Raw genomic sequence first — 17,587 nt, 5'->3', positions numbered from 1 at the left:
ATGTCTCTCCTCGTTTTCCTCTTCTTTTCCTTCTTCCTCTCCAATCCTTTGCCATCAACAGCCCAACAGCAACCAGAAGAGAGATTCTCTGCCTTTAACACCTCCAACTCACCATGGTCACCTACCGAGAACCGGATTCTTGTTTCTCCGAACTCAACGTTTGCCGCCGGATTCCGGTCAATACCCACCTCTGAACAGCAATATATCTTCGCTATCTGGTGTCTAAACAGCAAAAACGAAACCATTGTATGGTCACTTGAAAACAACTCGCCCATTAATCGCTCGTCCTCTCTCGTCATCTCACCTTCCGGTGGTCTCCAACTAAACGGCTCCACCGGTCAAAACCTGTTCAAGGGTGTCACTAGCAGCAAAGGTTCCGATCTATTCCTCGATGGCAATGCTGGGTGCTTGGTTTATGGAAGTTGGCATAGCTACGAACATCCGAGTGATACGTTTCTCGTCGGCCAGCCCATGAACAACCCCCGACTATTCTCAAAGAATAAGAGATACATGTTTGATAATGCAAAGGATTTGATCTTCATAGGCAGTTACAACACCCCAAGTGTGTACAAGTCAATAAATAAGATTCTGTCTCTGGATGATGATGGTACTTTGAAGATGGCGGACAACTCGAATCCATTTTTGTCGTCCGACAAAGGCGCCCCCCTTCTACGGCGGTTAACGCTCGACGACGACGGAAACCTCAGAGTTTATAGTCTGGATCCTAAAAAGGGTACGTGGACAATAGTTTGGCAAGCGATACAAGAACTTTGTACCATTCATGGCACCTGTGGCCCAAATTATATTTGTATGGGAAGTGAGCAGAACAAACCTTACTGCGTCTGTCCACCGGGATTCCAAACATTCCGAAAGAGCAGCGGCGAATTTTGTGAAAGGAAAAATCCGTTCACAAGTAGTCCACAAGACAGTAAATTCCTCCGTTTGGATTATGTAAATTTCAGTGGAGGATCGAACGAGACTGATTTACGAGCTCCAAATTTCACAACCTGTGAGTCCAAGTGTCTCGCCAACCCCAATTGCTTGGGCTTTGAATACAAGTACACTGGAGAGCAGTACTGTGTACACCATCTCGATCGCCTCCTATATGGGTACTGGTCTCCGGCGAGCGAGGTCGCCATGTTTCTCCGTGTAGCGAAGGCCGAGACAGATAAGTCCAACTTCACAGGCATGACGACCATGATCGACACAATTTGCCCCGCCAACCTAACCCTCCCTCGCCCACATGATGAATCCAATACCACTCCTAAGAATCTCGCCATCCTCATCACCCTCTTCACCATCGAGCTCACTAGTGGAGCTATCTTCTTCTGGGCCTTCGTCAAGAAATACATAAAATACCGAGACATGGCTCACACGCTAGGCCTGGAGCTCCTCCCCTTGGGCGGGCCTAAACGGTTCACCTATGCCGAACTCAAGGCCGCCACAAGCGACTTCTCCAACGTCATTGGGCACGGTGGCTTCGGCATTGTTTATAAAGGGGTCCTCCCTGACCACCGTGTCATCGCCGTGAAACGCCTAAAAAACATCGGCGGTGGAGAGGCAGAATTCTGGGCGGAGGTCACAATCATCGCCCGAATGCACCACCTCAACCTAGTCCGAATGTGGGGATTCTGCGCCGAGAAAACACACAAGATGTTGGTATACGAGTACATCCCAAACGGCTCCCTCGCCAAATACCTCTTCCCCGTTGCTCCATTTGCAAAATCTGAAGACGAGAAGAGCACTACCAATGAGGAAAACGAAGAGACGAACTCCCAAAACATTCTATCCATGCAACAACCAATTCTGGACTGGAACATTAGATACAGAATCGCTCTAGGAGTAGCTAGAGCCATCGCGTACCTTCACGAGGAGTGTCTCGAATGGGTCATCCACTGTGACATCAAACCAGAGAACATACTCCTCGAAGATGACTTCTGGCCCAAAGTATCAGACTTCGGAACCAAGAAAGAAGACAAGGTAACCATGTCGCGCATCCGCGGGACTCGCGGCTACTTGGCACTGGAGTGGGTGAAGAACGATCCGATCACGGCGAAGGCCGACGTGTACAGCTTTGGGATGGTGTTGTTGGAGATTGTGAGCGGTACCAGGAAATTCGAGTTCCGGTTATCGTCGTTAGACAGTGAGGACTTGTATTTTTCGAGGTGGGCATTTGAGAAGGTGTATCAGGAGAAGAGGGTGGGGATATTTTGGACCGTCAGATTATACATTGTTGTGATAAACGGCAGCATTTTGATATGATGGATCGGATGGTGAAGACTGCCATGTGGTGCCTCCAAGATCGGGCGGAGATGAGGCCGTCTATGGGGAAGGTGGCAAAGATGTTGGAGGGGACGGTTGAGATCACGGAACCGGTAAAACCAACGATTTTCTATGTGGGAGATGAGACATAACGAACCATCAGATTTTAAATGACAAGCTATTGATTTTGATATTAGTAGATCAGACGGAAGATGGGGCCCTCCAATATCATCGAGAGAACGATTGTTTGTAACTAGTGAAGCAATTCGATGATTGTAACAAAATTTTCTATAAATTATAAATGTATCTATATTATGTGAATGTAATGTAGAATTTTTTTAGGGTTTTTTTAGACAATGTAACTTTTTGTCCTGAATATCAATAAAAAATAATATATAAAAATAATCCGAATACTCTGTTCATGCACATTCTTCTTCACGGTTATTATTCCGGATTCGTAGTGACACCAAAGCTGAGCATCGCATTGAGTTTGAGTTTCTTTCTCTTTTTTCGTTTCTCCCTGGATTTGATGATATTGTAGAGGGGAAGACTGAAGAGGAAAAACATAACAAACGAGATCTTTATGAATCATGAAGCTTCGGCACTCGACGCCATAACAAACGAGACCCGCTCGAGATAACCTCAAACCCGATGTGGGACTTTTGAGAACTCGAATTTTCCGGATCTTTATGAAACTTTTGAAGTTTCATAAGAGAGATAAGAGGCATGAAACTTTTGAAGCTTCGATGATGTTTTTCAAAATAATCATAGAAGAAGAGGAAGACAATGAACAGCGTCCTTGCCCTTCCTTGATATTTTTCAAAAAATAGTTATTTTACTTTGGTTATTTTATAAAAAATAATCTTTTATTGGTATTCAGGGCAAAAAGTTGCCCTTTTCTGCTAGAAACCCTTTATTTTTTAGACAAAAATTATTTTTATTTTTTATTTTAATAAATGGTATAAAAATCATTTTATTATAGTTTTAGTGACTATTATAATAGCTACATTTTTGTATTTAATCCACTTTGTTAAGTATTATAAGGGTTAAAAATATTTTAATTATTACTTTCCACCTCATTTAATCCATTCTCATTAAGTCTTTAAATCACATTTTCTCTTATTAAATCCTATAGTTTTTAAGTTATTTTTCACTAATAAATGCGATTAATTAGATCTATGTCAATATTTTTAACAATATAAACCCATATATATTAAAATTGAATAAAAAACAAAACAAATCTTTATCCAAGTAGTGGCTAAGAAATTCAACCATCCGGATTAAATTGATCAATCAATGAAGTCATATTTAGGTAATAAAATTTTTAAAATAGAAATAAATATAAAAAATTACAAAAAAAATATAGAAGAAGTTAGATGCAGTTATGATATTTTTGTTAATCAAATTAAAAAATAATAATAAACAATAATTACTTTTATTAATAATGAAATTGAAATACATAATTCAGAACTAACCAAAAATGAAATATAAAAATTAATAATAAGTAGTTCAACTTTTGGGTTAAATGTGTTAACATTTAATGTCATAAATAAATAATAAAAATTAATAAAATATAAAACTACAAAAATAAAAAAATTTACATAAATTTTGCAAAAGAAAAAAAGCATTTAGGCACATGTATAATATCATGTATTTATCATATTAAACAAAAAGTAAATGTGACATATCATAATTATTTTTACACATAATAATACAAAAACTATAAAAATTTTGAAAACATCTATAGTTCTATATTTACACTACTACTAAAAATATGAACAAGATTGTGGAACTTTCTTTTGACTAAAATCAAAGTTTTAAAAATGAACTTATAAATGGAACCGCTTTGGCTTCCAATTTTTGGGTCAACTGTTCAACTATCCAATTTGAGCAGGTCTAACTAGTAAGATATAAAATATAATATAGTATTTTATTTTGACTGTTATATTAGGATTAGATTAAAATCTACTGTATATATACATTATTATGAGAGAGGAGTGTGAGACTTTGAGAAAGAGGTGACTAGTTAAAGTTGAAAAGTGAGAAGAAGAAGAAGAAGAAGAAGAGAATGAAGCATTGTTGGAGGTGGTTGTCACCATGTTCACAGATCATTGTTGCATAACCGTTTTGCCTTGAGAAGAAGAAGAAGAAGAATGAACCGTTGTCGGCAGCTATCTCTATGTTCACCATCACTACTGTTACAACATCGTTTGCCCTTTTCTCACATCTCTCCAATCTTTCTAAATCTCTCTTAAATCTTAGATCGTTTGCTTCATTGGTGTATCTTAGATTTTAGTATAAGATCGATATTTAATCTCTCATTTATTGCATCGATTTTTCGATTTCTTCATTGGAGTTGCAATTTTTTTTTTATCATTACACTTGAAAAGAATCATAGAAATGAGAAAACTCAAAATCAAAATGGAAAAACTAAAAACCCTAACTAATTTTGGCCATTGGGAATAATCAAACAAGATTATGAGATATGAAAGTTTATTTTTTCAAATTTTTTATTTTCTAATTTCTATTTTAAAATAAATAAATAAATTAGAATTAGTTTAGAAGCAACCCAAGAATTGTTAATCGGGTTGAACATTTTAACAGTTAAATCGTCTAGGTCAGGGATTGTTTGACCATTTCAATGGTTTTTTATAAAATAGCGGTTTAGGGCCAAAACGAAACTAGCGATTGACCAGTTCATGGGTCAATTGGTTCGACTTTCTGCTTTGGTCCATTTTTAAAATAGTGACTAAAATACTCATTTTTTTATTTTATTCCTATTTAATTGTAAGGTTTAAATTGTAAATTGAACTACTACTTTTCATCTCATTTAATTCCCTTTATTTAAATCTTTTTTTGATAAATTAACAAAAGAAAAAAGATACACCAAAAGATAAACACTATAAAACTAAGAGTCTAGTCAAGCAGGTAGGCCTGTCAATGATACTTGAAACTTCACATTTTGATGTGATTATCACATATTTGGATGAGGTGTTTATGTAATCAGAATTGAATTTTGCAATCTTCATCTAATTAATAATGAAAAACAAAAAATATAAAAATAAAAAGAAAAATAAAAATAAAAATAAAAACACATAAAATTTATAGAAAATTTTGGATATATTATTATTATAATTATCATCATCTAGAATTGCGACATGCAAAGCACATGCATGCTTATAGTATATATAAGTTGCCGAGGCAGAGGCGAAAGCTGCCGAAGCCCTAGCTTCGGCAGAGAATTCAAAGAAGGCAGCGACCGAGGCAATGGACACATATAAGAAGTCTTTCGACTACCTGGACACGTTGGCGGAGTATGCTTCATCATCTTAACTCGACGGCAGAAGGCACTCGTACTGGTGTTGCCGGATTTTGACGTCGAGGGTTTGCAAGTGATCCCCGTTGCTCTTGCCAAAGACGTCGTTCCTCCTCCGGCCCACAACAAAGCGCAGGCGTAGACTTCCCCCCTTGTCACCGAACTCACTAGAGACCAAGCCTTGCACTAGGACCCCTAAACGGTGGTTGATACTCAGGCGAGGCTCCTCCCTTCTTATTTTGTTCTGTTGTTGTAATAGTTCTGTTTTTTTTTTTTTTTTGGGCGCAATACAAAATTTTGTAAAGGCTGTATAAGATCAAAATTGAATAGTGAATGAAGTGAATGAAACCATTTTTTTGTGTACACTATGTTTTGTGTATATTGTTTCTTTGATTCTTCTCTCTTTTCTCCTTCTTCTTTTTTTTTTTTTTTTGTATATGAGAGGTCCTTACCCCTCCAAATGGTTGAAACCACGATACACAAGGCACATACTATTCAGTTGTAGCATTCATTTATTTGCATGTTCATTTTGGCTTGTCTGGATATTGGGAGCCGAGGTGAAGTCATATGCTCGAGGCAAAGCTTGCCTGGCCTCCAAATCCCGTGCTATCTCAGGCGAGGCCGAAGAGACCTGACACTTTGGCTGAAGTACTTTGGTGGATGAAGAGCTACGGTGGAGTAGCACCATCAGGGCGTAGCTCCCTAACTCGTTTTTACCAAGTGTTCTCTTGGGGGAGGCCAAGGCGTCCCACCAACGAAGTCGAGGGCTTTGCCTCATTGTTTTCTATGCGCTAAGTGTAGGTGGCCGAGGGGGTCACTACGTTCTGAGGTGAAGTGAAGAGGAACTTTGCTTCATTCATTCATTACTTTCATAAAAAAATTACATTCATTTGTAGTACATTCAAAGGTTCTTTGAGTTCCATGTCTGAGGGATGGGTCTTCCATCTAAGTTTTTGAGTCGAAATGTGCCAGGGCCGAGAGACTGCTTGATCTGGTAGGGACCTTCCTAGTTGGGGCCCAGCTTCCCTACTCCAGGTTTGGGGACCATGACCTTCCTAAGGACAAGGTCTCCCTCTCTGTAGTGTCTTTCTTTCACTCTAGAGTTGTAGTTGCGGGCAGTCGCTGCTGATAGGTAGTCATCCTTATCTGTGCTTGCTCTTGGGCTTCTTCCAATAAGTCTAAGTTTGCTTTGAGTGCTTCGTCATTCTCATCCTTGGTATACCCTTGGACCCAAAGCGTTGGTTGGCCAATCTCCATTGGGATCACCTCTTTTGTGCTGCAGGTCAGGCCGAAGGGAGTTTCTCCCATCGTTGTTCGAGGTGTGGTTTGGTATGCCCATAGGCCTTTAGCTCTATCTAGCCTGGTCTTTAGCCCATCTAAGATGGTTCTATTTGTGACTTGGCCAGGTCATTTGTCTAGGGGTGCCCCACCGAGATGTACTGTTGCCTGATGCCGAGGGAGGTGCACCATTCTCAGAATTTAGCATCATCGAACTATTTTCCATTGCTCGTGACCAACATGTGGGAGAGGCCGAAGCAACAAATAATGTTCTTGCAAAAGAAGCTCTGAATTGCCCGCGCAGTGATAGTGGGTAGGGGTTTAGCTTCCACCCATTTAGTGAAGTAATCCCCAGCAACAACGAGGTATTCCTACCTCCCGTAGCCTGAGGGAAGGGGCCGAGGACGTCCATCCCCCACTTGGCGAAGGGCTAGGGGATGCTGAGGGCCGAGAGGGTGGTCGCTGGTTGATGGCAGAGGTTGGCATGTCTCTGACATTGATCACATTTCTGCACTAGCATGGCCGCATCCTTGTGAAGTGTGAGCTAGAAGTTTGCCTTAAAGTTTTATGGGCTAGGGTCTAGCTGCCGAGGTTATTGCCGTAGATGCCTTCGTGAATTTCCCGAAGCACGTTCTTGCCATCCTCCCTACCGAGGCATTGGAGGTAAGGCAAGGCGAAGGACCTCCTATACAACTTTCCTTCTAGCAAAGTGTAGTGCACGCTGCCTATCGTCGGAGTTTCCGGGCTTCGTTCCTGTCATCGGGTAGCCTTTCGGTCAATAGGAAGTCGATGATAGGATCCATCCAAGATGGTTCGACTTGCACAGGTAGGATTTGGATCTCCTCTATGGAAGGCTAGGCTAGCTTTTCCATACGCACAATGCGGCCGAGGGCCATATCCGATGTGTTCACCAATTTGGAGAGGGAATTGGCTCGGGAGTTCTCGACTCGCGGGACTTGTTGTAGGGGGAAGCATTGGAAGTGACGGGCTAACTCTTGAACTTTGGCGAGGTACTTATCCATGGTTTGTTCTCTGGCCTCGTACTCACGATTGACTTGGTTCACCACCAGTTGCGAGTCGCTGAGGACTTCGACGTGCTTGGAGTCGAGGTCTCGGGCAAGCTGCAATCCCGCCAAGAGGGCTTCGCACTCGACTTCGTTGTTGGATGCGAGGAATTCGAATCTCACTGCATACTCTATGACGGCATTTTCGGGGGTGAGGAGAATGAGGTCCGCTCCACTTCCTTTGGCGTTGGATGAACTATCAACAAAATGTCTCCATGCGGGGGGGACCTCTTCGGCTAGTCGTGCTTCTTCTGACTCTTCTTCGCGAGGCTAGCCGAGGGGCCTGCTAATAGTGCTTTTTGCTGTGAAGTTGGCCAAGGTTTGAGCTTTGATCGTGGGCCTCGACTGGTACTGTATGTCGAACTCCAACAATTATATTGTCCACTTAATCAGGTATCTCGAAGTCTCTAGCTTGGCGAGAACGGCCCTAAGGGGTTGATTTATCAAGATTACTATGGAGTGGGTTTGGAAATACGGCCTGAGCTTTCTGGCCAAGGTGACGAGGGCATAAGCTAGCTTTTCCACTTCGGGGTACCGGGTCTCAGCGCCATTGAGGACCTTGCTAACATTGTATACTGGTCTCTGAACTTCGTCATCTTTCACTAGGACTGAGCTAACGGCCTTGTCCCTAGCTGATAGGTACAAATACAGGGTTTCTCCTGACATCGACTGAGCGAAGAGCGGGAGTGAGGCGAGGTACAGTTTAAGCTCGTCAAAGGCACGCTGGCATTCCTCCATCCACTGGAAATCTTTCAGCTTCTTGTTGGCACAGAAGAAGGAAAGACAGCGATATGCCAATTTCGACATGAAGCGCTTCCATTCCTCCATCCATGTCTAGTATGGCCTGTACCTTGCTTGGGTTGGCTTTGATGCCCTTTTGAGTGACAACAAAGCCTAAGAATTTTCCCGAGGTAACCCCGAAGGCACACTTGCTTGGATTGCGCTTCATGTTGAACTTACATAGAGTATCAAAGGTCTCAGCCAAGTCTGAGGTGTAAGGTTGGGCTTTCAGGATCTTCACCACCATTTGGTCCTTGTAGGCTTCGACGTTCTTCCCTATCTAATTCTTGAAAATCTTGTTGACAAAGCGTTGGTAAGTGGCCCCTACATTCTTGAGGCTAAACGACATCACTTTGTAGCAATACGTGTCATGCTTAGTGATAAAAGATGTCTTCTCCTCGTCATCGGGGTGCATCTAGATCTGGTTGTACTCGGAGAAGGCATCCATGAAGTTGAGTAGTTCATACCCTGTAGTGGCGTCGATGAGGTGGTCTATCCTCGACAAAGAAAAACTATCCTTCGGGTAAGCTTGGTTAAGGTCTGTGAAGTCAATACAAATCTGCCATTTCCCATTATCTTTCCTTACTAAAACCATATTAGGCAGCCAATTAGGGTATCGTACCTCACGAATGAAACTGGTGTCGAGTAGCTTGTCAACTTCCTCTGCTATAACCTTCCATCATTTTGGTGCAAAGTCCCTATTCTTTTCCCGAATTGGCTTAGAGCTCGGGTCCACACTCAGCTTGTGAGTAATGATCGAAGGGTCAATTCTGGGCATGTCAGCGGCGGACCAAGCAAAGACGTCATCGTTAGTTCTGAGGAAACTTATCAGTTCAGATAGGCATTCAGGGGAGAGGTTAGATCCGATACGAACTGTCCTTTTTGGGGCTGACTCATCCAGGGGAACCGAGACGAGGTTCTCGGCTCGCTAGTTCCCCCCGGGGGTCGAGGCTCTCCAGTGATAAGGCCTCATTATTTTTTCCTTTTTAGCGCCGCCACGTAGCATTGACGGGCGATTTGTTGGTTCCCATGAACGACTCCGACGCCTTGCTCAATGGGAAACTTAAGGGCTAGATGATAAGAGGACATGGCTACCCCTAGTGCATGAAGGGTTGGTTTTCCCATTATTGCATTGTAGGGAGAGACAACCTTCACCACTAGGAACTCATGCATCAAAGTCAACTGGTGTGGCTCTTTCCCCACCGTCATGGGCAGGGTAATCTTTCCTTTCGGCTTGGTGACGCTGCTGGAGAAGCCGATGAGAGGAGCGTCAGCTGGCTAGAGCCTCTCTAGCGTGGGCTTCATTCTCTCATACGTGTCATAGAAAATGATGTCGGTTGACGAGCCGCTATCCACTAAAATCTTCTTCACCATAAAATTGGAGATGATGGCTGCGACCATGAGGGCATCATCGTGGGGGATAGTAACCCCCTCTAGATCCTCGTCAGTGAAGACAAGGGCATGTGAACCTTTTGGCCTCCGCAGAGTGTCCGGGTATTTCTGCTTCTTCGGGGTAGGCTCCTGGATGTTAAGCTACGTGGCATAGGCTTTTTGAGCCGATGTCAAGGCTCCACCCGAGGCCATACCCCCGACGATGACGTCGATGACTCCTGCCACTTGCTGGTGCTATTGTTCTTGCTGTTGCTGGGATGACGAGGCATTGGCCTCTCCCTTGACGAACTGCTTGAGGTGTCCTTAGCGAATGAGGGACTCTATTTCATTCTTTAGATCATGGCAATCCTCGATGTCGTGTCCGGTGCCACGGTGGTACTTGCAGTACTTCGTAGTGTTCCCCCTCTTGGGGTTCCGCTTCAACTTTGTTGGCCACTTCACGAAATTCTCTTCCCCTATCTGCATTAGAATTTGGGTCGGGTGGAGTTGAGTGGCCTGTAGTCCCTGTACCCTGTAGGTCAGGGTGGTGGCTTCTTGTTGTCTTTGCTGCCATTGTTGCCAGGGTGATGCTGATCTCCACTTTTCCTCTTCTTCCCCGGGGGCTCGTCGTGGCGTTTGGCTTTCCTTTCCTGGTTCTCTCCGGCCAAAGTCTTTTCTGCCGCGATGTATTTATGGGCCTTCTTGAGGAATTCGAGTTTGGTCTTCGGTGGGTCTTGGCAACCGAGCACTTGAGAGACGAACTGGGGCAGAGTCCATTGATGGCCACATGCATGGAGACCATAGGGTCGTGGTCTAGAACTTCGAGTTCTTCTTTCTTGAAGCAGTCGATGTAAGACCGCAAACTGTCACCCAGCTCTTGTTTGAGCGACATTAGAGAGACTACGCTCTTCTGGCATCACCCACTGTTGATGAAGCGGGCGAGGAAAAGGGTTATAAATTTCTCCTACGAACTGATTGATCGAGGAGGGAGACTGGAGAACCAACGGCGAGCAGTCCCCCTGAAGTTAGCCTGGAAGGTCTGGCACGTCAAGGCGTCAGAATAGCCGTATAGTATCATGAGCGCTCCTTAACCTGGCGGAGCTCGTCCTTGATGGCCCAAATCTCGGTGATCCCTGGGTTGGCACAGGCATGGGCCCTGCTCTTGTCTCGCCGACCCGATGGGTATCAACTTAGACTCCCGAATACTTCGAGATTGGGTCACGTGCTCCTCTACGGGTGCAATGGTCATTCAGAATGTCCTTGAGGTTTGAGATAGGAGGCGGAGTGGGATGGCGTCGGCTCTCGCCTCGGGAGCGAACTCTAGGGCGGAAGAACTGCCTGCTATCGTCCTGGGGGGCCTCCCTACAACGACGGTGGTGCTGCTCCGAAGATTGATGGTTGTCTTCGGATTGAGTGGGTGTACTCTCCCTTTGGCTCAGTGGACAAACATTCCTTCGAGGTGAGCCCGGGAGACGATTATTGCCTGATTTTGATGGTTTGACCAGTGGATTATCGTGGTTGAGGGCGGTATCTCGATGTTCTCATGTTGACCTTGATCCTCTAACACCCCGGTGGGGTGGTCGCCTTGAGAGGGACCTCTTGTTGGGGGCAGACTTCTTCCATTCGTTGGGTGAGACTGTCTAAACAATCAAAGACAGCCTGAAAAATTGTTTGTAGGTAACCAGGTTTGGGGTGTTCCTGGCTCTCCTCACCATGGCTTCCGAGCTTATACGGATCTTGGGTATAAGAGTTATTGTTGTTTATCCTAAAGTGGGAGTTGTCTTAGCAACCACTTTCTCACAGGCGGCGCTAGTTGTTGCCGCATAGTTTGGTCTAGGGCAACAAGATAAATTTACTCTTTAAGTTTCGAATGTTATCTGAGGCCCCCGAGGCTTTGGAAGAGGTTGACCAAAGGTGAGGACAACAAACTGAGGCGAGGACTATGGTAGCCGAGGACTGCTAGCCGAGGCGAGGTCCCAGGTAGCCTGAGGTACCACCCCGAGGCAGAGACTCCGACGCTCAAGTTAGTACGAGATGTGAAGCTGGGGAGAGTGTGAGAGTGCTCTTGGAGAAAGTCCTCGGATGCACTAGATCTCCCAGAATTAATGCTAGGCAGATAATGTTGGTGCATGAGGTAAATGAGTGAGTAAATGTTGGAGTTACTCCGTTCTAGCCCCTTTTCAGGGGCAATTACTTCTTATTTATACTCGAGCGTACTAATGCCTCGAATGAGAGCCGTACGAGGTCAACTTGCAGGCCTTAGCGGTATGCCATATAGTTATTTGATTGGCTTCGTACGAAGGCAGCAAGGCTCTCGCCTATAGTGACTGACGTTAGCAGGTGTTAGTGGGCTGGGCCCTCTAGCCCTATGTGGGCTGGGCCAAGCTAACCCATATCAATAAATATAATTTAAGTATATATTTATATATAATGAATATATATTTATATATAATACATAGAAAATATGTAACATATATTAAATATATATAAAATATACATATAAATATATATACCGATTAGTTCAATTAACCGTTGGTTTTTTTATAGGTTAAACGAAAATTAAACAGATCATTTTATTTTTCAAAAATTCCAAATAAAAACCAAATCAATCAATTCGGTTAACCACATTTTGCGATTCGGTTTTCTCAATTCGATTTTTCATGAACACCCTTAACAACCGGTCTAACTCTTAATTAGTTCAGCTGGTCGCAATTCACAAGCAAACCCTCATTATGAAGAACCATGGCCCACGGATCTTAGCCCATGGAAAGCAGGCTTTTCATGTTGTACTTGTACCAAATTACCAATGGGCCCTCTATTAGGGATGCTCATCAAACTGATGGAATTGATCAAATCGATCATCTTGGCCTAATTTGATTCGAATTGGTTAGTTTTTTATTATTTTCGGTTAATTTTGGTTCATTATATTTTCTAACCCAATCAGTTTGGGTTGGTTTTTGCCTTTTTGGTTTGGCTGTTTATAAATATAAGAATTTTAATATGAAAAAGTGAATTTTTTTTATATTTTCTAACTTAAAATATTTTATATTATAAAATTAAATTTGTTAATTTAATTTTTTAATAATACTATAATAAAATTTTAAATTTAAATATTTTTAAACCGACCGGATTTAACCAGTTTTCATTAATGATTGATCGATTTCAGATAGCCAATTCTCTAACCCGATCAGGTCGGTTCGATTGGCCAAATAGTCTGCAACGAACCGAACCTACCCGGGCCTGTATGCATGAAAATGCAACTGCACGTCTGGTCTGACGTGTATCTCTTAAGATTGGCTCTGCATGACGTGTTCTCCGACAGGAATGCCAATAGGCAACCACTTGCTGCGTGTTACACGCATAAAGCTTCCTTTCCTGGACTCTGGAAGGTCGAAGTGGGCCCTACAAAGACTAGCTCATGCACTCAAAGTGGGCTGGGCCCCAGCTCTTTCTTTCGCGAATCTGGATTCGACCCACACGAAACGGCGTTTGTGTTGGCAACTCGCAACTGCGGGGTTTGGACTCCTTCGATGCTCATCTCCCTCATTCTCTCCTCTCCACTTTCCTTTCTCTGCACTCTCGCTTCTGTGCAAATCCATGGATTATCCATCTAAAACCCAGGATAGGGTTTCGTCAATCTCGTAATTGTTTCTTCTCCGATTCCTTGATTCTTCTGCTTTTTTTAGTCTGGAGCCATGGTGTTGAGATCTGGCAGGAGAAAGCTATCCTTCGATATTCTTAGCGGCAATGTCTCCATGGACGACGAATTTGTCCTTTTCCGATCAAATTCCGATCAAGTTCGACAGATTGATGGAGATGAAGGTCGTGTGGATCCTGGTGGGGATAAGCCAAATCGTCGCAAACGGAAGAACAAGAGTTCGAAGAAGAAGTATTATATTGATTGTTCCATCGAGGAGGATCCGGTTACTGGTAATACGGGTGTTGATTCGGTGTTGGTTGATCAGAGATCTTGTTTATACGAGAACGGCTCTTGTGACAATGGAGTGAAGTCTGATTACGAAAGTTATAAGAGTCAGACCGTTATCCGTGAAGAAGTTACGGTTTCAGAGGAGAATGATGCAAATGTTCAAACTGTGCATCATGTGGCCGAGCATGATTTTCAGAATCTACATGGGGATCGACATCAATCTGGGGAACTGAGACAGAGGAGTGTGGGTGGAAGTGGTCTATGTAATGAATCAGTATCGCGGACTGACGAGCCTGCTAAGGAGGAGAACAGTGTGGGATTGAAGTCGTCGTCATCGGGGCAATGGCGGCCTGATCCTAATGGGAGTGTTGTTACAACTAAATTAGAAACAGAATCGTCACTGGACTGGAAGCAGCTAATGGCTGAAGATCCAAGTTGTGAGTCAACCTTTCTCAAGTACTTAACTCTTTAGTATCCCTAAAATTATTACTTTTGGTGTTTTTTGCGTAGCATCATACATCCTAAGAAATTTATAATTTCTCTGATTTCTTGTGAATCTTAATAGGGCTGCAAATGGATAATTTTGGAATAGGAAATACCTAGATCCAAAAACGATACGTTAATATTTGGATTCGAATGGAATCCTATCCGTCTAATTCAGATCGGACTCAGATGAACTAGAAATGACTTTGATAATGTATATCATGAGTATATGATTACTTAAAAATAACTTTTATGTGATTTAGAACCTATTACTCCTCAGGAAAACAACATTCGAACCAATTTATCCAATGGGTGTATATTAATTCTATGTGGATGTAAGCATATGTATGAAGAACATCAGATTGGATTGTGATTCATAATGGATCAAATTATAAATGGATGGTGATGTGGCGTAGTCCTGCTGCTCCCTGCTGGATACGATCTGGCTGAGCTGAGGTTCCTGCAAGAGGTGAGTCAGAGATCCCGGGGTGGCTTACCTGGCGGGGATACTCTGATGGCTAAGTTAGCACAGTATAATAGTAGAGAGCTTGAAGATGATATCAAAGAGTTAGAGAGCTAGAGAGCAAAGATTACGCATACACACATACATAAAAACATACCTTCGCCCCTAGGGGGTGAAGTCTTTATATACTGAGTCCTCGTGGGTTGGTGGAGTAGTTCCTGGATCCTTGCTGTGATGGGATCCGTTTGCGTGTTTGGTGGGTAAAATGCTACCAACTGGTAAGATTGCCCGCTCCCGTCTGAATCGGGGAGTGAGTGAGCTAATATAGCCGTTATAAGTCATAATCCCGTAAAATGCGTACGGTGGTGAGCTCCTCGGGGTTGTAACGCGGAAGTCGGCTTGACTAGGTAGCGAGCTGCCTATAAGGTGCTGGGCTGCCTGGTGGCGGGCCGACTAGTGGCGAGCTTCCTGAGCTCATGTTCTTTAGATCCGACCTGTTATGAATGCGAAAGTGCCTTGGGACCGAGGTGGTCCTGGTGTGACCTTGTGCCGAGGTATACACGTTCCGAGGTGTTCACGATGTGACAAAGGGATTTGGCTCAAAGTCCAGGCCACTCTGTCAGACAAGTCGCGTGCAGACGTCACACGATCTATCAATTTTGCGGACGCCAAAAAATGCGCTAAACTGTTTTCGATCTCGAGGGTCGTGCAACCGGTTTTCTTAGGAGCCGTTAGATTGCTTTGATCTTGACCGTTGCTTCTTCGGTACAGTGGCTATAAATAGGGGGTCCGCAACTCATTTTTCTCGCCACAAATTCCGTGATAAAGCTCTCCTGAGGTTGCGTCGAAGTCTTCCAGCTCGGTCTTCTTTCAGTTTTCCCACTTCGTCCTTTCTTTTCGGTGAGTCATCGTTCCTTAGTTTTTTCCCGCTTTTCAATCATGTCGAGTCCTAGTGTAGATAGGCTCTTAGATAGTGCTAGCGAGGTGGAGGGTGTTGCTATCCCTGCTGGGGAGGTCAGCTCTTGGCAGGGTGCCTCCCCTCTTCGGTCTTTAGAGGGAACCTCTATCCCTGAAGTTGAGCCATCTCGACTCGGGGAGACCGAGGCTCAGGAGGAGGGTCCGTCCTCCAGATCATAGGCCCCATCTTCTTCCCGAAGTCGGGAACCCGGTGACTTCGGTCCTTCCAAACTGTCTTCGGACAGATTGTTGCACTTAGTGTCCCGCTATCGTCTCCCGGATAGCTTGGTCTTTAGTCTTCCTCTAGGTCAATACCCTTGGGCCCATGATCACAATGAGCTAGCTGTTTTTGAGGAGCAGCTCGCGGCAGGGCTGCGCTCCCCTCTTCATCCTTTTCTAATAGAAATAGTTAAGTTTTACAACATCACTATTGATCAGCTTCATCCGAACTCTATGCGGAACATAGTTGGCACTATTTCTTTGTTCCACGTCTATAACCGATCTTTAACCCTTGACATCTTTAGCTCGATCTGCGCGATCAAGCGAAACTCAGCTTGTCTGCACGGAGACGTAAGACAGAGCTATTACATCTCTCCCAGGCTCGGATTCAAAATCCTGTTCGGCTACCTGAACAAGGTTTCGGCCTGGAAAAGACGGTATCTCATCGTCCGTAACCTGGAAGGGTGGTCTTTTCCAACCCACTGGAGGGTGGCTACCCAGAACCTCGGGGTGAGCTTGGATGCAGAGTCTAGGGCGGTGATTAATTCTTGGAGGGACCTCGGCCTCGAAATGAAAAGCTTCTTGGCCGAGGAGGCGCTGGTGCGAGCTGGTTTGAGCCCTCTTGGTAGGTTTCTTTTTCGGGTACTTATTTAAAATGCCCTTTAAGTTCTTGACTAACTGTCCCGTTTTTAGCAGTTATAATGCTGGAGGTCGATGCAGAGAGCCTCCTGAGAAGCTCCTAGAAGGGGAAGAAGTGGAAGGCCGCGAAGAGACTTCGCTGGGAAGTCGGGCCTTCAAACTTTGGACCAACTGAGGCCTTGGCCATGGAGCCGATCTCCACTGAGCCCCCCAGGGAGGAGGCCCGACCAGCGGCTCCTGAAGTGGTCGTGGGCGAGGACTGCGAGGGGGAAGCTCGTCCCCAGGAGCCGGGAGGCTCATCTGCGCCCGAGGAGGCGGACGCCGAACCGGAGAGCGCTCCCGCAAGCACGCAAGAAGGTATAATGGATCACGTGCTTGCGGTGCGCAAGAGTCGGGATGCCGTTTTCCATGACGAGGTTGGGAAATGGGCTGACATGCCTCCAACTCGGCTCTTGGGACTAGCCGCTAGCCACTGTATGGTGGTAAGTATCCTGCCTTCAATTTTTTTTTTTTACTAACCTTGATCTTCTTTTGCTAGGCCAACTCTGCTATCCACGCGCTGGCTTGCCAACCTGCGATCCGTTCAAAGGAAGCTCGGGACGCCAAGGTGGAAGTGCGGAAGCTTCACCACGAGTTGGGCCTAGTTCGGGGCGAAGTACTTCAAGCCAAAAAGGGAGCTGAGGGTCAGAAGCATTTGATCTTGGTCCAGGAAGGGCAGATCTCCGCGCTGACTGAGGAGAAGGCACGACTTCATCGAGAGGTCGAAAACCTCGAGGCCATGGTCTAGGAGCATACCAAAATCCTCGAGACCGCCTTAGGAGGCGCGG

The 17,587-nt window shown here is 44.5% G+C and overlaps 2 protein-coding genes and 1 pseudogene across 3 annotated transcripts in view; 2 read left to right on the top strand and 1 right to left on the bottom strand.

The window, feature by feature from the left end:
- On the top strand, positions 1–2,414 carry LOC148855308 (G-type lectin S-receptor-like serine/threonine-protein kinase At5g24080; annotated as a pseudogene).
- Positions 2,415–8,292: 5,878 nt separating this feature from the next.
- LOC148855307 (uncharacterized) lies at positions 8,293–8,748 on the bottom strand. Its single transcript, XM_088984903.1, has one exon. It carries the CDS (start codon positions 8,746–8,748, stop codon positions 8,293–8,295), a length of 456 nt encoding a protein of 151 aa, XP_088841029.1.
- A 4,779-nt stretch (positions 8,749–13,527) lies between these two features.
- POD1 (POLLEN DEFECTIVE IN GUIDANCE-like protein) overlaps positions 13,528–17,587 on the top strand; it is a 49,767-nt gene continuing 45,707 nt past the window's right edge. For both annotated transcript variants that reach the window (XR_016113437.1, XM_088986777.1), the window contains exon 1: positions 13,528–14,436. Coding sequence is in view for 1 of the 2 variants with exons in the window: in XM_088986777.1 (XP_088842903.1) it covers positions 13,767–14,436 (670 nt within the window). In the remaining variant the exon portion in view is untranslated. The remainder of the gene's footprint in view (positions 14,437–17,587) is intronic.

Source organism: Nelumbo lutea, chromosome 4, assembly GCF_056320005.1.
Source record: "Nelumbo lutea isolate HS-2025 chromosome 4, American lotus-T2T, whole genome shotgun sequence".
Taxonomy (NCBI): Eukaryota; Viridiplantae; Streptophyta; class Magnoliopsida; order Proteales; family Nelumbonaceae; genus Nelumbo; species Nelumbo lutea.
This window is presented reverse-complemented; position numbering and strand designations above follow the sequence as displayed.

What these genes read in the sequence shown, in the direction of transcription:
- LOC148855307 (XM_088984903.1), bottom strand. Translation starts at nt 8,748, where the DNA reads ATGGAGGAATGGAAGCGCTTCATGTCGAAATTGGCATATCGCTGTCTT.